Raw genomic sequence first — 22,929 nt, 5'->3', positions numbered from 1 at the left:
GATCAAATTCTGGCTATGCCTCCTATAGCTGGGCAACTCTGGGCCAGTGACTTAGCTTCTCTGAGCCTGAGTTTTCTCTTTGTAGTAGTACTTTGTATTACTAGTATCTATTTCACAGAGTTGTTGAAACAATTACTGAGATGGTGTATGAAGAATGTTTGACGCAGAGTCAATGCCCAATAAATATTTGCAGGAGAGTTCCTAAGGGCAAAGGTACTTTTCTTATCCATTACAAAGCCTTAACTCAGACACACTCTCATTTGGCATTCGATAGTATATCACCATCCTTTTCAAAGTTCTGCTTCATTCATCCTCTAACTTGTTCTCCAGTGTACATCAGAAATGATCTCATCAAAACTTTGAACCTGATCATATCAAAATCATTGGAAATCTTCTGATTTCTTCCCATTTCTCTTAGGATGATGGCAAAAATCTTTCCTGGGGCCTGCCTCTTACCTCCCCTGTCACTTCATCTTCCACCATGGTTCTCATCACTCTCTGTCTCAACTACATTGACCCATCGATCTTTCATTCTTGCCTTACCCTCACCACGGGGCCTTTGCACACGCTCTTTCCGCTGAACGGAGCATTCTTCCTCCCCCTCCTGGCCCAGTAAACCCCTTCTCATACTTTAAGCAACCAATTCTTACTTCCTCAGCAAAACTTCTCCAGACCTCCCTGACCAGGTGAAATCCTTCTTAATGCTATTTCCTCTCCTTTTGTACTTACTACAAATAAAATGTACTTACTACATTTTATTATGAGATGATTTTGTACCTACCTCTACCAACTGGACCAGCCATATGAAGGCAGGACCTGTGTCTGGTTTTGCTCACCAGTTGAACCCCCCAGGACCTTGTACAGAGCTCAAGCAAATGTTGCTGAAAGGGTGAGTGGGAGGTTGAACTGAAGGGCAAATCATCTCAACAGATCCAAACCTTCTTGATAAGTAGGGCACAGTGAGTATTTCAGATAATATAACCAGAGCCCAGAAGGGGCAGGACAATGGCCCGAGGTCACACAGCCTGTCAGTGAGGGGCGAATCTGTGGTCAGAACCCAGGGCTCCTAGTTCTTGCCATTCCTGGGCTTATACTATAGAACCATTATCCAGAACAGGGTGGAGGGCTCTCAAAGACTTTCCCTCCCATCCCACTGCTGCTTTTCAGAGGACCCCTGGCTCTTCCTACATCCGCATCTCAAGCTCCTCTGGTTTCCAGGATATCCACTGCCACATTTGCACAGAATTCTGTGATTCCTCTGAATTGTTCATTTAACTTAAAAACTACCTCAAAATCCTTCAAGACTGAGCTGGGAGAATTCTGTTTTCTAAAAGGTTATATTGTTGAGGTGACTGCACTCCACAAAATTTAACCTTTGTTTCCGCCTTCTTCCCCTCACCCACTGGGTTGACAGAAATCCAGAATTTGAAGTCTTGATCGACCACCTGCTATCAAATCAGGGCTCAGTTGCAAGAGATGACTTCCCTGAAAAGCAAACAGCTTTTGGTGCTTTTATTTTCTCATTTCTGTTAAAGGGCCGGGCCCGTGTTTTGTGTTTGTTGCATTGTGTTTTAGTCTGTCTCCTCTGAGGCGTTAGTTTTCCCACTACTTTCTCAGGAGCCAGTTCAGCCAGGTGTAGGCAGAAGTGCCCTTGAATTCAACGAGGGAGTCAGAACAGAGGTTGGTCTTTGTTCCCATTTGCCAGGAAGAGCTTCTTGTGTGCAAAACTATATTTAACTGCCTGATTCTCTGACCCATGGGGAAAGTAACATTTACTCACGTATTCTTACTCACTCACTTAACAAATATTTACTGATTATCCTTCATATACCAGTAAGATGACCATATAATTTATTGTCCAAATGAGGACAGTTTTGATGTGCAAGTGGACACTGCCTTGTTGGTACTCCAAGACAACAGGTTAAACCAAGGATGTCAATGGGTGCCCTATATATTAATGGCTGAATTTGGGATACTAGAAATTTGGGTGATTATACGCTTTCCCAAAATTCCCTTAAGGATTGAGGATAAAGCCAGGATGGGGTCTAGACCTCCAAAGCCATGAAGGATAAATTTTAATCTCAGTTGAACTAGACGTTTCTAAAATTTTCCTACAACTTCCTTTCAAAAATAGATTTCATGGGGCTTCCCTGGTGGTGCAGTGGTTGAGAGTCCGCCTACCAATGCAGGGGACATGGGTTCGTGCCATGGTCCGGGAGGATCCCACATGCCGCGGGGCGGCTGGGCCCGTGAGCCATGGCCGCTGAGCCTGCGCATCCGGAGCCTGTGCTCCGCAACGGGAGAGGCCAGTGTAACAGTGTAACAGTGAGAGGCCCGTGTAACGCAAAAAAAAAAAAAAGATTTCATGGTTAAAAAACAAACAATCTGGAACAACAGCTCTGGAAGCTAATGACCCCACAGTGGATTCTAAGTTCCCCTGAGATGAGGCCACTTTGAGGGCCACTTGAAAAACATCTTAGAATCTATAAAGGATGAAAGTGCCCATCAGGGCTAAAGGATGGTGACATTTTTGAGGAAGGAATAAAACTAAAAGGAACCAAAGGGAATAGGAACAACATGTAATTTATCAATCTCCTTTTCCAGCTCAGAACTCCTTTGACGTAGTCATGATTTTGTATATGACAATAAAGGACATAAACATGCACACTCTTTTCCTAGTAAAGAGCTCTGGGTTCTGAAGTGATTTGTTTCCCTTGCATTCCAGGTGCCTGTCCTGAGACCCATGGACCTGATGGTGGAGGCCACCCCGCGAAGAGTATTTGCCAACGCACACACATATCACATCAACTCCATATCAGTCAACAGCGACTATGAAACCTACATGTCAGCTGATGACCTGAGGATTAACCTATGGAACTTTGAAATAACCAATCAAAGTTTTAGTATCCTTTCTTTAGGGCCAATAACCAGTTGGCTTGAATCAAGAGTATTCAGGTATGAGCAAGCTTGGGGGAAAGTGGAATAGAAAGGGCAATCACAATTGAAGACCTAGAACTTGTGGAAAACTGTTCCCTTTTAAATTACATTGGCATCTGTGATACTCATTCATCTGAACAAAGTTAAGGAAGTACTGAATTACAAGTAGTGGACCAGGGCTACCTCTGGATTAGAACTCTGATTCAATCCCTTCATGCAGAGGCATTTATGGGTCATGAATTACAAACTAGATTTGACTTTATCAACTATAAGACCAGACCTTAGAGTTCAGTGTAGGGTTCCTTCCTCTTGTTAATGGATTCACAAATGGCCTATATGGACATTATGGACCACAGGTACACAGGAGATGGTTTCCATTGTGTCGTAATAATGAAAATAACAATGGCTGCCATTTATTGAATTCCAAGCACTGAACTGGGAATATAATGCATAGAATCTATTTTGAAAGATGCATATATCATTATTGTCCAGCTTGATGAATTTTCACAGACAGAGCACTCCTGTGCAAGTAGCATCCAGATCAGAAAACCAAACTTTATTAGCAATGCTCGTGTCCCCATCACACTTCTTCAGTCTCTACCTGCCAAGAGTATATTTGATATAACAACCCCATATTGACATTATGGGGTTGTATTATTATCTTCTGTTTAGCTAAAATTTAGAGAAGTCGAGACAATTGCTGAATGAGTAACTGACCCAGTATTCTCACCCTACTATATTGACCCTCTATTTAATATTAAAAATCGGTCATTTATTCAGCACCTATCCTGTGGTCCATCCCACCACAAACCTGACTCTTCACTTGAATTCCCAACCTCAGTTAATGGTTTCACCATCCAGGTAGCTAAGCAACTGGCCTAAGAGTCAATATTGATCTTTCTTCCCACTCACCAGCCTCCCCACCCCCCAGCCCAATATCTGTGAGCCCTGCCTTTGCTTCGTCTAAAATATATCTCAAATCAACGCATCTTTCTCCATCTCCATTCTACCGACACACACTAGTACTGGCCACTGTTGTCTTACCTATGTGACTGCAATAATCTACTGTCTAGTCTCCATTCTCTCTTGCTCTCCTACACAATACGTGTTCCACATAACAGAGTAGACCTTTCAACATGTAATTCAGATATCATTCCTCCCCAGATTAAAACACGCTGGTAGCTTCCTATTGAACTTAGAATAAGATCCAAGTTCTTAACTCTGGACTGCAAGATTTCACATGATAGTGGCCCTGCATCCCTCTTTGATACCCTATCATACCAGTCTGCCCTGATTCACTCTGCTTCGGCCAACTATCCTCTTTTCTGTTCCTGGATAAACCTTGTTCTTACTTCCATTCTCTGCATGTGCTGTTCCCTCTTTCTGGAATACTCTGCCCCCAGAGTCCACATGGCTAACTATGTGTCATCGTATAGACTTCAGTCTCCTGTCACCTCCTCAGAGGCACTTCCTCCCACTAACTCCCAAGTAACCCCCAATAACCCTCTATCCCCGTTAACTTCATGACATGTATCACTATTTGAAATTCGTTTTCTTATTTGTGTATTTTGGGTTTCCCCATATTTGAATGTGAATTTTATGACAGAAAGAACTTTGTATGATCCATTCCTGTATCCCAGTACCTAGAATATTCTGACATACAGAAAGTACCATTTTGATGGGACATGTCAAGTTTGAAATACTGGTAGGTCACCAAAGTGGAGCTATATCCAGTGGATAATTAATCATGAAAGAGAAGCTGGCAATTTCACCTTAAGTGTATATTAGTTACAGTACAGCTCTGAATGTTCTGATATAAAATAGACTCCATAATGGCTCAAACATATAGAAGATTATTTCTCTTGTAAAGTCCAATATTGATGATCTCCATCAGCAGGCAGCCTCCTCCAATGAGTGATTCAGAGATTCAGGTTCTTTCCATCTTGTGGTTCCCCAGTGTCACCATGCTTATCTGCATCTGTACAGCAAAAGAGGAAGGTTGTGTAGGACCACACATGGGAGACTCCTGTGAGCCAGGTTCTAAAGTAGTGTGCATTCCATTGGCTAGAGCGCAGTCACATGATCACATCTAACTGCAAGGCAGGCTGGGAAATGTAGTATAGCTGTTGCAAATGAGTAAAAAGACCTGGTTTAGGTACACAGACACCTGACCTTCACCACAGAAGAGTGCTCAAGGCTTTTCAGAGAATGCAGCTGTAAGCCAGTCGTGGTGATTATGGAGACTGAGAACTGACCATTAAGACCGTGACTGACATCTTTTGTTGATCACAGAGCAGACGCGACATACTGTCTGAGCCTAGGAGAATCTGCCTACAGATTTTGCCTGCAAGTGCAGCTGCTAACAGAACGAGTGTGGGTGGTGGTTCCCTTTCTCCCTTGATGTCTATTCCAAGAGCCAGAAATCTGCTCAGGCTCAGCTGAGCTTCTGCTGTCCCCAGTCTAGGTGACATGCTTTCCAAATTTTGCCTCCAGGCCTTCAAGAGGGAGGGAAGTTTCGTTAGGCATTTTAGAAGACAGATGCCTTGAGGAGAATGCAAAAGGGACATATTAATAGCACAGTTGAGGTTATATTCTGCAGATGTGTGACAGCCTGACAGATGCTGGCATACAAATGAGACTGTGCCATTCACCCTTAAAGCAGCCGTATGTAAAATAATCATTGTCATCATGAGAATGATGATAACTGATGTACAGTTACTTTCCACCAGACCGCCCTAAGCACTGAGCAGACTGTACAGACTGGGACCCTTTTGCTTATCGTCTCTGAAGTGCAGCCACCTCTGGGGTAGGAAGCGGCCATCTTTCAAAATAGTCTCGGAAAAACACCAACCACCAGACAGGCCACCAACCATCGATAAATCATATGTTGTTTAGCACCATTTCTATAATGCCTCTTATCCACTAAGGAGGCAGAAGAAACATGGTTCAGTATAGAAAAATGTGGGGTTCCCAAAGTATGGTATGAGCATCCCTGAGGTGGGAGGCGAGGTTCTTCTAAATACTACATGGACGTTTTTTGTTTTCATAATTATGTATTTGTGCTAATGAATATTATAAAATACAACTATCGTATCAATCCTATGATATTACAGATACTGAAAAATCCATTTAAATTTCAAAGTGCATATAGGTAAAGAAAAGTATTAGTAAATATTAAGGCAAGTGGCCTTGCAATATGGTTTTTTAAAAAGTCATAACTTCTAGTGACTAGCATTTGGTGTGACATTGGCATTATGGTTGAGAACAGATTCTTTGGAGTCCAACAAGCTTAAAATTCTCAGCCAGCTCTACTACTTGCTGGCTGTGTAAGCTTTAACATGTCTTTTAACTTAGCCAAGCTTCTACTTCATGATCTGTAGAGAGGAGCTCTGAAAAAGAGGATTGTTAGAATTTTTTAAAAAGGTGTTTATACACACACACACATATATATGTGTATATATGTGCATATGTATATACATATATATACACATACATATATGCTTAGGGCAGTACCTTGCTAAGTAAATGATCAGTAAACAGGGACCACCACAAAAGGAAACTAGAAAAGTTGAGTGTTAGAAGGGTGGATTCTGTTCTGCTGAATTCATTATCTGCGTCATCTTCTCAAGTCTAGACACCTCCTTTGTTTCTGCAGTTTGATGTTCTTTGCAAGATGTTACTCATTATACCCTAGTTACCAGATATCCACAGGGTCTCTGAGGTCCAGCCCTTGTATTTAGCACCATATCAGAGGGAAGCATTCCTAGCCTTATGGCACCTGGTCTTGAATCCTCTTCCTTCCATCTGTAGCCAGTCTGTCCCTGTTTTGTGTAACAGGTTCTGGCTTAAAGTGGTCAAACTTTGGCCTTAATCGGTTGACGACATCAGGACAATAATCATTTCTAGATTAGTGATTTTCTAGGGCAAGAGGCAGCCCCAACTTTTCAATAAAAGAAAATTGCTATAAAAGGATGATTCTTAATTATGAAAACTATGGTATACCTAGGATCCTTTGAACTCTGTTCTCAGAACTAAGAATGAGTTGACCTGGGCTCCTACCTAGTCCAATATGGGACCTATTAAATAAATCCACATCGAGTAAAAAGTAAATATACAGTCCTCAATAACTATATACTGAGCACCTAGTTTGTGCCAGGCACTGCGATAAGCCATGGGGATATAAGAGTGAAAAGAAACAAATTTTCTGCTTTCAGAATGACATTCACCAAATAATCACACTAATGAGTGTATTATTACAAACGGAAATAAGTCCTGTGAAGAAAGGGAATATGGTTTTGTGAATGCATTTTTAAAAACCTGATGTAGACTAGGGAATAAAAGAAGGCTTTCCTGAGGACTGATTGTTAAGTTGAGATTTGTAGGAGGAAGAGTATGAGCTAACTTGGCAAAGAAGTGAGAAAAGATCAGTCCACCACGTACAAAGGTCCTGTGGCAGGAGGGAGCATGGTATGTTGGAGGAACTCAAGAAGGCCCGAGGGTGAAGTAAAGCATGGTGTGAGCAAGCTAGAAAGATAGCACAAGACACACCTTGCATAAATCCAGTCTCTAGGCATGAGACAGAGGGTTTCTCTGGGAGAAAGCAACTGGATTCCAGGGGTACTTGATCTCTGACTTGGTCTTTGTCAGCCCTCTGCATCAGCTTCACTTGTCAACTGAGCTGAGGCCCTTTTGGATTTGATTCCCTATCAGGGAACCATAACCAGAACTCCTGGCTTCTAGCTCTGTCACTCCTTAGTACTAGGGACAGCAGTCTTCCTTTTAATCCAATAGGATTCTGCCGGGCAAGCTTTGAGGGACGCTGTGGGGCTCGTACAGATTTCTCTCCCTTGTTGCTGCTGTGGCTTTCATCCACAACTGTACATATCAATTGTACATATCAATCTTAGTCTGGCATTTAGTGTCATAGGAGAACATTCCTTCCAGTGACATGTCCAGCACATTGGCCTGTGTGTGCCAGGGCAGCCCCCTCTTTGCCATATTAAATGCAGCCTTTGGTGGGTTGCCTTGCTTGTGTGGTTGCTGTATCTGACACCAGACCTAGGGCTTTTGGGGTCTGCGGATTTCTCCTCCCACAGAGCAAGCCCTTTGAGCCTCATGTTATCAGGGGAAAGGGCAAGAATGCAACTCTGCAGACTTCTTTCGGACTTCTTGAACGTCCTTGGGGCGGTATCACTGAGTAGTTGGGAAGGCAGACTCTGGAGTCAGATTCACTGGATTTGAACCCAGCTCCATCTCCTAAAACCTGTGTGACCTTGACAAGTTGCTTAACATTTCTCTGGCCCTCAATTTCCTCGTCGGTTAATGGGGATAATAATACCACCTATCTTAGGAGGTTGTTGTGGGGTTTAAATGAGGTTGTCTTGTAAGGTATTTAGCCAAGTGCCTGCACAAAGAGAAGGCTCTATAAATAGTAGCTTTTATTATTTGGGGCATATCCCCAGCCCCCTGTTCTTCTTACCTTGTTGCTTGGATCCCATTCTCTCCTAAGAAAACCACAGGCTGAATGAGCCACACTATACAGGCCTGGCATCTTGGCCTATTGACCTACTGTGAGTTTTCTGCACCTTAAAAAAAAAAAAAAAAAAACCTTCCCTAAAGAAGGCTGCTAAGTCATAAGAATGAAGTAAAGTAAAACCCAGAAATATTTTTTATTTAATTTTTTTAATTAATTTTTTATTGGAGTACAGTTGATTTACAATGTTGTGTTAGTTTCTGCTGTACAGCAAAGTGAATCAGTTATACATATACATACATCCACTCTTTTTTAGATTCCCATATAGGTCATTACAGAGTACTGAGTAGAGTTCCCTGTAGATAACTAATAAGAACCCATAAACATTTATTGAGCACTTACTATGTGCACTGGAGATGCCAAGATGAATAAAATTCCATCCCTCATGTCATGGTCCATGTAATCTGGAGGGAAGGTGAGTTCAACCAGAGAAGCAAAACCAGTAGGAGAGGGTGTGTGTGTGTGTGTGTGTGTGTGTGTGTGTGTGTGTGTAGTGAGAGAGAGAAAGAGAGAGACAGATTGACATATTACCATGAATTAGCCTTGTAATTGTGTGACTGGCCAAGCAAATCCAAAGTCTATAAGGCCAGCAGTCAGGCACAGAAAAATCATAAGCAAGCCGGAACACCACAGGCATGAGCATCACAGGCCACATCCACACATGGCCATCAAGAAGGAAGATTGAGAGAGAAGGGAGAGAAACTGTAGTCTCAGCAACCATTTGGAGTCTCTTCCTCAAGGAAGACCTAAGCCTTTGTTTAAATGCCTTCCAACTGATCAGTTCAGGCCCACCCAGGATAATCTCCCTTATGATTAAATTAAAGCAACTGGTTAGGGCCTTTAAACCACGTCTGCACAGTCCCTCAGAGCAACACCTAGATTACTGTTTGACTGAATAACTGGGAAAACTTGTGCATATGTGCAAAGCGGCTGCTTTCTCTCTTTTGTCCTTCAACTCACCTGAGAGAATAAACCTTGTTAGCCTACCACAACCAGAAACATTTTAGAAATGTTTAGCCTAAGCAAGTTAACATATCACAAAGCTACCAAAGTGAGTATGTGGACAGAGGGAGACAGACATGTAACCATACTAAGGAAGATGAGACTAACAGTTTTGGGGAGCCTCTATTAAGTAGCAGGTATATTACATCATCTCCTGTAGTTTTCTTCCTCTCTTTGTTGATAAATTAACAAGTTCAAAGGCATTTGAGATTAGGTAACTGGTCACAGGATTGGGGATTAAAATCTAGATCTGTCTCACTCTATACTCCAGTCAAATGTACTCTATCACACTATCTTAAATTACGCAAATAATAATACACGTTAAGTGTATTCATAGAGGTGCGTTCAAGGCGCTGTGGATACACAGGTAGAAAGAATCATGAAAGAAGGGCTAGAACACTTCATACAGAAAGGAACACTTCATACAGAAAGGAACACTTGGGTTGGCCTTTGAATGAAGTGTTGAGTATTTTCTAATGGAGAAGTGTCAAGCTCTGTGTCACGTGAATAGGAAAGAGTCTGTGGTTACGGGACTTTCACATACCCCACCCCACCCCCAGTCATAAAGGACATCTTATCCAAGTGTCTTTTGAGCTCAACACATACGTAAAAGCAGTACCTAATAGGGCACCATGTGTCTCTTTGTCAGTCCTCTCATATTGAGTCTAGCGATTGGCGAAACCCTCCATGAATATTTGCACACTGGCTTTTTTTAAGCTCCTAAGAGAGGAATATCCTTGGAGTCCTCTTTGGAGATCTCCCGTGTGTTATCATCAAGCGACATGTCCATTCAGCTGACAAGATCTGGATGCTCTGTAATCACTACTTTATATCCAAAGATTAAATTGAGACTTTGGAAAGGACAGAAAGACTTCAAAGAAACTCATGTGCCCTAAAACGGAATCCAACTCTAATATGCTCAGTTTTCAAGGCCATGATAAGGTTATTCTCCACCTTCAGTATTGGCAGACTTTAAGTGCTATCTGAAAAGCTTCAACTGCTTTTGCACATGGGTATCTTACCCAGGTAAACTTAGATTCCACTCTCCAGCTCGGCCTGCAGACAGGCTTCCTGCTGGACTCTGCTGTCATTGGTTGGCTTAGATAAAAAGAAAGGGGGGAAAAAAACACCTTGTCAGTATCAGCAAAATTAGCAGTGATAAAGACAGAAGCGTATGAGGACACCTTCAAAAGCCCACAAACCTAATGCATATAAAAGCTATCTTTGAAAAAATGCATGTTTCCTTTGAAAGTTGGGATTATTCAGTCCACTGTAAAGCCCTTTAATGAATAGCCTTTTCTCCATTATCTTATTTGATCATCAAAATTTCTCAGAGACGGACAGAGTTAACAGAACGATACCCATCCAAAGGCAAAGAAACTGAAACCCAGAGAGAGAAAATGACTTTCATGTTCTCCGAGCAAAACAGAGTTGGAATCAAAACTGAATCCCAATCTTTTGACCCCATTTTGTTACAATGACAGTATTTATCACAGTATTATCTTCAGTTTTACCCAGAGATGAGGTTCCTGGTCTCTCAACTCTCTCAGAGATGGTTCTAAGCCAAGGAAACTACTTTTTTTTAACTGTTTGTTTTCTTGGTTTAATAATCTGTATTCATTATAGAAACTATAAAATGACCTACAATCTTACCACCTAATTTTGTGTATATACAACGAATTTTCATCGCAATTTTAACTTAATGCTAGCTAACTCAACAATAAGGGCTCAGAAAAATAAGTTAATAAGGAAATAAAAGAAAAGGGAAAATTTTTGTAATTCTTGATTTATCCAGGAAGCTTTCTCCTGTTCAGTCTAGGGCCACACACACACACACACACACACACACACACACACACACACGTGTGCACATGCACATCCCACCCTCTCACACATACACACTTTCTTTCTCACTTCTCTGCTTTATTTGTCTCTTTAGCAGTTATTACTACCTAATATACTGTATATTCTATTTATTTATCTTGTTTAGTGACCATGTCCCCTACTAGAACATAGGCGCCACAGATCAGGGGGATTTTTGGTCTGCTGTGGTCACTGCTGTATCCCCTGTACCTAGAAAAACCCTGGCAGATTCTTTGTGAATGTTTATGAAATACATGAAGGAACAAATGAATGAATGGACCCAAGCTAGGGTTACCGAAGGATAACTTAATGCCAGCCTTAGAATCTAATCCCCCTGTAAGATATAACTATGTTTCCTTCCATTCTGTTCTCTCTCTCATTTTTTTCACATGGCTATGATCAGACTGTATATATTTTGTATCTAACTTACCTCACCTAAAATTATACACGTATATAATAAGCAGAGAAAATATCTTGTCTTTTTCCATCTTAAAATACTACAACTTCATCAAAAGAAAATGTGGAAACGAAAACTCATCATTGAAAAGAAAACTATTCGTAGACCCAGCCCATTGGAATTCTCACTAACATTTGGTACTTTTGCCTTCTAGGTCATCAGTTTCAGAGTGTAAGTTCTAAATGACATTATGATCACACTAAAGATGGAATTTTTCATTACAAGTTTTTTAACAGACTTGGCATCTCATTGCATACACAGTTAAATGAGATCGATCAGAATTTACTTAATCGTTTCCCTATTTCTGTATATTTAGGCTGTTGTCCATTTTTTTCTTTTATAATATCGCAACAGACTTTTTTTTATAAAAAGCTTTTCCAAATTTGGGTTTAAGGAAATGACTTTTGAATGGTCCCTATGCTACCCTTTAGCATCCTGCCATAATCCCCTTCATTCCCTCACCCCACTGCTGATGTAATTTATGGCTCTGGCTTCTTATTTGTTTGAAGCTCATCCCTTAAGGGGTGACCTCCCAGTGTCTTCAATTATTATTTTAAATGATGCCTTAGGTCATTGCCTGGCACAGCAGTGCCCTCACCTTCCCGCCTTCGGCCTTCCAAGCATGGAGCTCAGCTGCCAAACTGGCTGTGCCCCCTCCCGTCTTCAGCACTGCTTCCAGAGTCCCAGCAGAGAGGCAGATTAACCCCTTTTGTTAGCAGAGGTAATTTGCCTGGGCTCCGCATTAATAAGGAATGCCGTAAGCAGTTGGGGTCAGGATGAACAGATCTGTCAAGCCCCAGGGTTAATTTAATAGCAATCTGTTGGCTTTCTGCCTTGTATATTAGCCATGAATCCAGTGCTCTGTTTTGCTTTTGCCGTTTAGTTCTTTGGGACAACAGGGGAATAATTTGGATAGAGAGCTCTAAAAGATAGGAGAGAGAAAATTGACTGTCAACATGCATCATTCCATTTCCAAGATAATACAGAGAGCCCCGCACTGCTCCCCTCCTTTCTCCTTCGCTCCCAACATGAAGGGCACAACCACGTATGCTGGAGGCGTGTATCTCCCTTTAGAACAGTTTAAGGGAAAAGGCTGGGTTTCTAGGTGACGCAGATGTGAAATATGCTCTCTTGTCATCGCCATAAGCCATTGAATTTTTGGAAACTAGACTCCTTCTCCCAAATGTTTTTAGAACTCAGAAAATCCTCTGCAGTTAACAATTCAAGAAATCCCTTCTCACGTTTCTGTCTCAACTTACGGTTCCAAAAAAAAAAAAAAAAACATTCATCACATCAGGGAACACAAAAATCCTAGGTCCGGTGCTGTGTCCAAATTCTGGTTCTGAAAAATGTAGCCCCCAGAGTGGTCGGTGAATTGAGAGAGCACAGGTTCAAAGCAGAATCCCTGTTGGATTAGCCAGGGGAGTTTCCAGAGAGCCAGAACTACATCACTCAGAAAGGCTGGCTCTGTGAGGGCCATTCGTCAGGGGAGGAGAGTGGAGTGTGGTCAAGAACCCAGGCTCTAGAGTTGGACAAACTTGGGTTCAAATCCCAGCTCCACCCTCTATGTTCATATGACCTTGAGTAACTTAACATCAGTCACTATTTCCTCTGCCACAACATAGGCCTATTAATAATATTAACATCATAAGGGTGAGATGAAGGTCAAATGAGACCATGCATGGCACGTGATAAACATTAACTACTGCTTATTATTACCTTCCTAGTTGTCCTTACCACTACAGTTACTAAAAAGAGGATTAGAGTCATGGTTTCTCCCCTGAACCCCATCGAGTCAGACCCAGAGAAGCCCTCTAGTCAAAAGGAAGATGCTTGGAGATGAGGGATGGTGGGCAGGCTTAGAGGTCCAGGATGGATGGGAGGGAAGGAAGGAGGAAGGGTCCAGAGGCAGCAGCCCTAAGCAGACTCAGTTCTGATGCAGTTCTTGATGGTGGAGGATGTTCCTGGTTTCATATGTATGTTTAAGCCCTTCATTTTCACACATTCTAACTTGTGGGCTTTATTTTTAGGTGAGAAAAAAATAACCGTAGATGTGGCACCTCCCGCTACCACACAGCCAAGATCCCTTCCAGTTAAGCTTGTTTTTAGAGCTATACTGGTAGAGGTTGAGAAAGCTGACACCAGATTTTCTTGCCCTATTTTGAGAAAAGAGAAACATGCTCACTGGCACAGTAGGGCATGGAGGCTCTTTCTGGAGGGTGATAAAATCTGACAACAGCTGAACACTAACCTCTGCTTAACCCCACCCTGTATCGTGGCCACAAAGCCCAGGGCATGGGTCAGGGGACTGGGGAGAACATCAGAGCTGCAGCTTGGGGCCTCCTTCTGGGGGGCACTGGCCCCTGCTCCCCAGCAAGTGATGCTAACTGCAATAATATTTATAACTCTGGTAGCAGTTGAGTTGAAAGGTAGTATTTTGTGAATCAAAGGAACCCACATGCTCTGGAGACCCAAGAAATATTTGCATCTGGATTTGTGAGGGAAATTGTAGTAAGATGAAATGTTAGTTGTCTCAAGCTAATTTTAGGAAAAAAACCCAACAGGATTTATAAGAGGTAATTGAAAGGGAAAGAGGCACAACCAAATATAAAGCCATTATTGCACCAGATGACATGCCGGAGCATGGGTGATGTTTGATAATAGATGACTACTTTGTTAGCGCTAAAGTGACTAAAAATAGCAGTAGAATTACTCGTACCTCATTTAAATTGTAAGGAGGAGATTATGTTCCCAACTTCATGAAAAGCATAGGAGACTTTTATCTAACCCAGTCTAATAGCATTATCTGTGTCAAGTTACTGCTTGTTGATTCAATGCAGTGTTTTCCAAAATGTGATATATAAGCTCCTGGCACAGACATAAATACGTTCATTTTAATGGTTAAAAGCATTTATCTTAGGTACGGAATATTATTTAAAATGTAACTAGCTCATTAAACCCATGATTTTATGAATATTGGATAACTGCTTAGACAAGGCTAAGTAAAGAAAAAAGTGAGTCGATTTAAGTTGATGTGGAGAAAAAATGTTAAGTTAAAAAATGCTACCTAGTGACATACAGGTGGGGCGAAATCACAAATGTGACTCAAAAGTGAGAATCATTTTGGTTCACAACATCCACATCACAAGGCCTGTCCTTTGCAGGAAGTTGCTGGGTCCTTGGACAGCACCTCAGCCCCAGCCAGGTACCACCGTACCTGGACCCAGGTCTCCCGAGCTCTCAGTAGAGGTGGGAAGGGATCAGCCCAAACTCACTCCCACTGAAGACGTTTGTTTCCACTGGGTCACCGTCATAGATGAAAGGCCAAATGTTTCATTTCAGTACACAAGGATGTGGTCTTTAAAAATAGAGGTATAATAATTCTTGATCAGAAAGGAAAATACTGAGGAGGAAAAAACCCAATGATAAAACTAACGGTATATTCCATTGGAGGCTCAAACTGTTATGCTGTACAATTGGATGGCATCGTTTGAATGCTTAAACTCCCACATAAGCTCTAAAGCGAATCACAGCTTACAGAGACTTGAGGTCCTGTATATCTTCAATAAGAGAAATTTTGCGTAATTACTAAAGGGTACAAATCTTGCACCTGGGATAAAATCCTAGTACTGCCACTCTTTAGCCATGTGACTTGGGGCAAGTTACTTACACACGCTGAGCCTCCGTTTCCCCCCTTGAAATAATGGGGGTAAGAAAGTGCTGCTAATAGAGCTGTTATAAGGATTAAATGAAATAAAGTACGTGATATGCTTTTGCACAGTGACTGACCTACAGTCAGTGCTCAATAAATGGTAGCAGCTATTATTATTATTATCGACATATTATTTAAAAACATATTATTTTAAAACATTGAAAGGATTTCATGGAAGAGGATTTGCAGTCTGTCCTAGATATCATGTATCAGCCCAGGAGTTCAGATAAAGATTCAAATATGTTGGATTATTTAGTTGGAATATATTGGATTATTTAGTTGGCATGGGGCTGGTTTCTTAACCGCTGTTGTAAAATGAGAAATGAAAACCTTTGCCACTTGATACATTTTAGCATGATTGCATGAGCAGGTAACTTTGATGGGATGGGGCATCCACATGTTATGAGGGATGAAATCCTGATAAGGAGCCAGGGAGACCTGAGTTCTAGTGCTACCTATGGCCACTGGGTAACCCTGGGCCTCATCTGCCCGGGACCACTAATACCTGCCTATTTGCTCACAGAGTTATGATGAGGATCCCCCGTGTGTGCTCGTTGCTAACACGGTACGGTAAAATAAGGCGGTGATGCTACCGTTACCCCCAAGGCTCCCCGTTCTCCTGGTCCCCTCCTTGACTCGTCTGTGCCAGATATCGTCGACATCAAGCCAGCCAACATGGAGGAGCTCACAGAGGTGATCACAGCGGCCGAGTTCCACCCCCATCACTGCAACACCTTCGTGTACAGCAGCAGCAAAGGGACAATCCGGCTGTGTGACATGCGGGCGTCGGCCCTGTGTGACAGGCACACCAAATGTGAGTAGCCAGCAGCCCAGGGCTCGTGGCAGGGATGCGCCACTGGCCCCTGACATGTGGGAGGAGAAGGGGGAGGGCCTGGAGGGATTTGATCTCCTTTCCCACCTCAGACACACTGGGAGTAAAGAAACTACACGTGTTGGCCTGACCCGGGAGTCAGTTCCATGTTTGGTATTTTGATAAAGAGGAAACCTCACGTCCAATCCCACAAACATTGGCTTCCGGCTGTGGAATACAGAGATGAACAAGACATGAGCCCTGTCATGTAACATTGTGACATGATCTGAATTATGTTTTAAGATTCCTCTTGCTGCTTTGGGGAGAATGAACCTGCAGAGTAGAAGTGGGGGGGACCAGTTAGGGGATGGTTGCGATATCCAGGCAGGAGATGCGGGTGACCTGGATGAGGGCAGGGTGTGAAAATGGAGAGGAGTGGACGGGTTCTGGACAGATCTTGGCAGTAGAGTTAACTGGACTTGCCGGACAGTGTGGAAGGCTGAGAATATACAGGAATCAAGAATAGCAGCTGGGGACACTAAGTTAGCACTGTATTGTGTATTTGAAAGTTCTTAAGAGAATAGGTCTTAAAAGTTCTCATCATAAAAAAAAAAAATTGTCACTATGCATGGTGATGGATGTTAACTAAACTCATTGTGGTGGTTATTTTGCAATATATACATGTATCAAATCATTATGCTATTCACCTAAAACTAATATAATGTTATATGTCAATTATACCTCAACTTTAAAAAAAAATAGCAGCTGGGGGAAAGGGTTAGTGGCTTCTTGGAGAGAGTGAGGCTTTGGGAACCAGCACCCTAGAAGGCCCAGTGATTCTAGTGGGCACCAGGGAAGGGCTTCAGAGAGAAGGGATGGGATAAAGTCCACCAGGCTGACAGGCCCTGGGATGACGCTGGAGTTTTCAGGGCGTTGACTGAGCAAAGCACCTCCGAACTAGTGGGGGCTGAGTGCTTGGGGACCAAAGGCTAAGACCGATGTAAGCGGGTGAAGCAAGAGTCAGCTGTGGTAGCCAGAAGGGGCCTGGAGCTAGCAGGGAGGTTTTCGAGAAGACAGAACTCCCCAGAGTAAAGGTGCCTAGAGGAGCCATGAGAGCTGTTTGTCTGGCCAGCACCTTCTGCCGGGTGCCGCTCTGCCACTACAGCCTGGACAGCCGGGAGTGAAGACCTTTCTCTCCCACAGCCTCAGCTTTCGATTTTAATTCCTATGGGACCTGAGCGATGTGATGACTCTCTGTGCAGGTGTATGGCTAGGAGAGGTGTGAATATCTGGGTCATTTTGATCATTTCTGTTTGCTCATTGGCCGTGAGGAGTATTGCACAGGAGAGCTGGTATGTCTAGTGTAGGGGGATGTAGACTGTGTGGATTCCAGAGTCATACAGACCCAGGTCAAAGGCAGTCTTCACCCCTTATTAGCTGCCTGACTTTGTCCAACTTTCCTTTACCTTTCTGAGCCTCAGTTTTCTCATATGTAAAATGGGTAAGATAATAACATCCACCTCATGGGTGTGTCATGGGGATTAGATGAGATAACTATTGAGAATTGTTAATGAGTTGTTTCATACTAAGTGTGCTTTACGCTTCCAGGAGATTTCAATTCAGATGATCCACATTTCCAGTACTCAATCGCCATTGTGTAGCTAGTAGCTACCATATTGGACAGTGGTGATTTAAGATTTCCTTCATTGCAGAAGGTTCTCTTGAAGAGTACCGATCTATACTGTTGGCTCCTTGAGGGTGTGGACTTACTTTGTTTTGTTCACTGCTGTTTCCCTAGCACCTGAAATAGTACCTGGCCCATGATAGATGCTTTATCGATGTTTGCTGGTGTCTGTGCTGGTATTGGTCTTTGAGCAGTACTTACTTATAAGCCAAAAAGGGGGAAATGTTCAAGGCAGAGGGATTAGCACGTGCAAAGGTGCTGAGGCATGAAAGGTCATAACACTTTTGGAACTGTAGGGTGACTGATATGGCTGGCATATAGGGAATGACTTGGAGTTCAGGAGGAAGGTAGGCGACTGGTCATAATGGCCATGATAATGGACTTGAATTTTCTCTCAAAGTCAGTGAACAGCCCCTAGAGTAACCAGGGGACTGATTGGAATTATTTTCTGGAGAAGTTGCTTAGACTGAAGGCAGAAGGATGGAGGCTGGGTTCTGTCTGGGAGAACAAAGAGTCAAGAAAAGAGGTTAGGAAGATTCGATAACGTACGCAAGGATTTCTTAACGATGCACTATTGAATTGGGGGCACCCGATCCTTTCTTTGGGGGAGGTAGCTGTCCTATGCATCGTAGGATGTTTAGCAGAATCCCCAGCCTCTACACACTAGATGCAGGCAGCAAAGGCCAGTTATGACAACCAAAAATGTCTCCAGACATTGTGATGTATCCTGGGGTGAAAATTGCTCCCAGCTGAGAATCACAGATCTAGACTAAAATTCATTGGCAATCCTTCAGCATGATCTTCTTGTATCTATGATGTATCCATTACTATTAAGCACTCTGAGGGGTACAGTGGAAAGGGTAAGACATCTCCTAACACTCAAGGAATTTCACGTTTGGCTGGGGAGGCAAGATGTACCCAGGACACCCAAATGAGTGGTAGAGACGATTAGGAGTTGGGATATTTGGGGAAGTGGGGAGAGACCCACTGGAGGTAGACCCTACAGGGGAGGCAGAGGCTGAGTGGTAGTGCTAAAGCACAAGTAGGAATTGGTTAGGTAGGACCTTAGAGAGAAGGGTGTTTGGGGTTGTACACACAAGAATGGGCAAAAGCCTGAATTTAGGAAATGACATGAAACCTTTAAAGAGCAAGAAGTGTTGGGCTTGGGTTAAAAGGGGAATATGGAGGAAAAGAGGTCAAATAGGGATGATGGTTTATATCAAGTCAGTCGTTGAAGGTCAGAATCAGAAGTTATGCCTGCATCCATTCATTCATTCATTCATTGAGTACCTGCTCTATACTCAGAGTCTGGCTCCTATGGTAGCCAGTCCTTCTTAAACTTTTCCACCAAGTACAGCACTCCCAGACCCAGGCTGTGAGCCTGGCTGCTCTGCAGGAAGGGCACCAAAAGGCAATCCAGCCTCTCTGATGTGCTCTGGGTGGCCCGGCCTCTCAGCAAAGGCAAAACTGCACATGCCTGTCAGAGGCCTGAGGCTCCAGGGGAGGTGCTGACCATGGTGGATTTTCTTTGAAGTCTTATTTTGTCATCTTAAAATTTCACATGGATTTTGTATTTTACTCCCATAAAATGACTACTTTCCATTTCATTTAAATATTACATTTCTACCCATCCCCAAATTTCAAGCAAAATTGACATTTCCAAAAGATGCAGCATTTATCTACGGCTTCCTATACCACATGGTGCACCCCTATATCGTCCTCCTTGCTGACCTCCAAGGATGCGTACATGTGCCTCAGTTTGAGAAGCACAGCTCCAATATGTGGAGAGCAATTGCAGATCATTTGGCTGGAGAACAGAGCTATAGAATTTATGTTTTATGGAAGATTAACACAGTGGTGGTGGGAAGAAACATAGGAGAATTAGAAGGTTTTGCTTTAGTCTCAATACAATGGAAATTCATAACCTAGGTAAGAATGGTAGCACAGGGAACTCTACTCAATACTCTGTAATGGCCTATGTGGGAAAAGAATCTTAAAAAGAGTGGATATATGTATATGTATAACAGACTCACTTTGCTGACCACCTGAAACTAACACAACATTGTAAATCAACTATACCCCAATAAAAAATAATAAAAAAAAACGGATGGTAGCTATGGAAATTGAAAGAAAGGAAAGGGAAAAAGAAACATTTTTCTTTCAAAATAACTGTGGGGATGTAAAGCGATATTAGAGATTGGTGTTCGTCACACGTGGATATTACTTGTTCAATATCCTTCCCCTCTAGACTGTAAACTCTCTGAGGACAAGAACTGAATCTGTTTTGCTCACATTGTATCACAAAGGACTGACACACAAACAGGTGCTCAGTAAATATTGATTCAATAAATAAATTTATGCCTGAGAGTTGACATAAATGGCATGTGGATTGCGGACTAATAAGAAGCCATACTGAAGGAGAGTGAACGGTTGAGGACCAGTCTGGGACATGCTGTGTGGGAGGTGACATTAGCTGTCTGACCGGGCTTGAGGGGCCACCAACCCAAAGTGGATGCCAGAGATGGCACGAGAAGCCCGGTGTGTTCACAATCCAAAGTGGCAGACACCAGCCTGGGCTCTGGGGTCAGACAGACCCACAGGAGGGCTGGATAGTGAGGAGGAAGCTGCCTGGGAGGCTTGGTGAACTCTGAACTCAAGATGGAAAAAGGATAAGACCTTAGGCATTTCCGGAACTAGAATTGTTTAGAGAAGAAGCTTTGGAATCAGAACGCAGCTCTGTCGCTCAGCAGCTGTGTGACCCCCAATGAAGTTTTGAATCCCTCTGAATCCCAAGTTCCTCCTCTGAACATAGAAATAATATAATAAAGACCGTCTCATAGGGCTGGCTGTTCCCAAGGAGTAACTGTCCTCAAGTGTATAAGAGCCTAACCCTCTGCCAGGCACACAGGAGACAGTGAACGGCAGCAGCAGTTACCACAGTTACGCCTCCTGAGTACCCCCCGCTTCCAGACCTGCAGCTCTAAGAGGCCTGAACCTCCAACCTTTACTCCATGTCCACAAGCCCCATTAGTCATTTATTTAATTAGTACTTGTTGAGCACATACTATATGTCAGGTACTGTACCAGACTCTGGGGACACAATGGTGAGCAAAACCAGATCTGCTTTCTTCCCTCTTAGAGCTCAAGGTCTATACTAGTGAGGGTCTTCAGAAGAACAGCACCAATAGGAGATATATATATATATCATATATATACACATATGCATATATATACACACACACATACACATACACGTGTGTATGTATATATAAATGTGAAAGACTTGTTATAAGTATTCATAACAATTAAGGTCATGCAATCACAGAGGCTGACAAGTCCCAGGATCTTCAGTGGGGCTGCAGGAGAGCCAATGAGGTAGTTTTAGTCCAAAGGCCAGCAGACTCTTGACCCAGGAAGATCTGATGGTCCAGTTCAAGCGCGAAGGCAGGAAAAAAATTGATGTCCCAGCTCGAAGGAGTCACACAGGAGAATTCCTTCTTGTTGGGAGGAGGGTCAGCCTTTTGTTCTATTCGGGCCTTCAACTGATTGGATGAGGCCCACCCACATTAGGGAGGACAATCTGCTTTACTCAGTCTGTTAATTTAAATGTTAAATTCATTCAAAAATACCCTCCTAAACCCCCAGGATAATGTCTGATGAAATATCTGGGCACCCCATGGTCCAGTCAAATTGATGCATAAGATGAACTATCACACTGTCTAAGGAGGAAAGACGCATTCATCAGAGAATCACAGATAGATAATGACATTGTGACTGTAATAAGTGGTACGAAAAAGAGTCTTGTGGTGTCGTGAGGGGATGTGACAAGGACCTTATACCGCAAGGCAGTGTCCACCGAGATGCTACCTAAAGACTAAGATGTTCCCTGGGGAAAATATTGGGAAGGGTCATCAAGCCCTCGCACCCAGGAACCCCCTGGGGGCTGCTTCTCCCTGCAGCCTTGGTCCCACACAGCCCTTGAGAAGTAGAGCCCAGGGGACAGTCCCTAGGGAGGCTGGGAGCTAGCTGGCCACCTGCAGACCCCTGCCTCCCCACGCCCTATCCCGACACCAGCAGTGCTCTGAATCGCCAGCCACCAGCCTCCTAATCTAATTAAGAAGCGAACGAAATTCATTTTCCTGACTTGTCCAAAGTGCCGACCTTCGTCAGTGTGCATCTCCCTTTGTTTGGCTGCTGCAGCGGCAGCGGCCCGAGCTCCTGCCAGCTGGGAAAACAAGTTCAATCTGACCCCGCACCTGACATTTCATATTGATTTTCTCCATCCTCCTCCAACACCAGCCTTCCGTCGACCACGGTTCAGCCGGGGTGTGCGAACGGAATGGAGACAGTTCACCAGAGTTCAAAATGAAAAGCAACATTGGCTTTCGGAGATGAACTCCGAGAAGGAGGGTCTTTAACAACCATCAATGTTTAATCAAAATGCCGAGGAGTTCCGTGTTATCAGAGCTGCATATGTTAATTTCCATACGTCCCTCGCTCTGCATACTCAGCAGGGGTTGGAAAGGATGATTCTCTTCCTCATCTCTCAGTTTTTTTTCTATCGCTTCTGGCGGTAATGACAAGGGTTGTATCTGCAGTTTGAGATTCTAATGGCTGAAACAATAGGGTGTTGATGGCAGCAGCAGCGTCTGGCCTGAATCTTGCTGTTCCCTTTTAATGCGTGAGTACCGGGAGTTGAGTGAAGAAACTGGCCAGGTGTGATGAATGACAACCAAGGGAATGAGAGAGAAATTAGATCTAAACTCCTTTCCAAGACCCACAGGAATCTGGTCCCTGTCCACCTTCCCATTCTCAGTTCCCTGTAGTCTGGCCACACTGGTCTGCTTCCTGTGCCTTCAACACACCAAGCCCTTTGTGCCTCAGGCCCTTTGCACAGGCTCTTCCCCTCCCTGGAATGCTCTCCCACCAG

At 43.3% G+C, this 22,929-nt stretch overlaps 1 protein-coding gene across 5 annotated transcripts in view; it reads left to right on the top strand.

Annotated features, from left to right (window-relative positions):
- The window catches only part of PPP2R2B (protein phosphatase 2 regulatory subunit Bbeta), a gene marked incomplete at its 5' end in the record, with an annotated part of 454,413 nt that overhangs the window by 389,416 nt on the left and 42,068 nt on the right, over positions 1 to 22,929 (top strand). For all 5 annotated transcript variants that reach the window (XM_082651306.1, XM_082651307.1, XM_082651305.1 and 2 more), the window contains 2 exons: positions 2,726 to 2,903; positions 16,154 to 16,318. In XM_082651306.1, coding sequence (XP_082507432.1) covers positions 2,726 to 2,903; positions 16,154 to 16,318 — 343 coding nt within the window. The remainder of the gene's footprint in view (positions 1 to 2,725; positions 2,904 to 16,153; positions 16,319 to 22,929) is intronic.

Source organism: Grampus griseus (genome assembly GCF_964374135.1).
Source record: "Grampus griseus genome assembly, chromosome: 3".
Taxonomy (NCBI): domain Eukaryota; kingdom Metazoa; phylum Chordata; class Mammalia; order Artiodactyla; family Delphinidae; genus Grampus; species Grampus griseus.
This window is presented reverse-complemented; position numbering and strand designations above follow the sequence as displayed.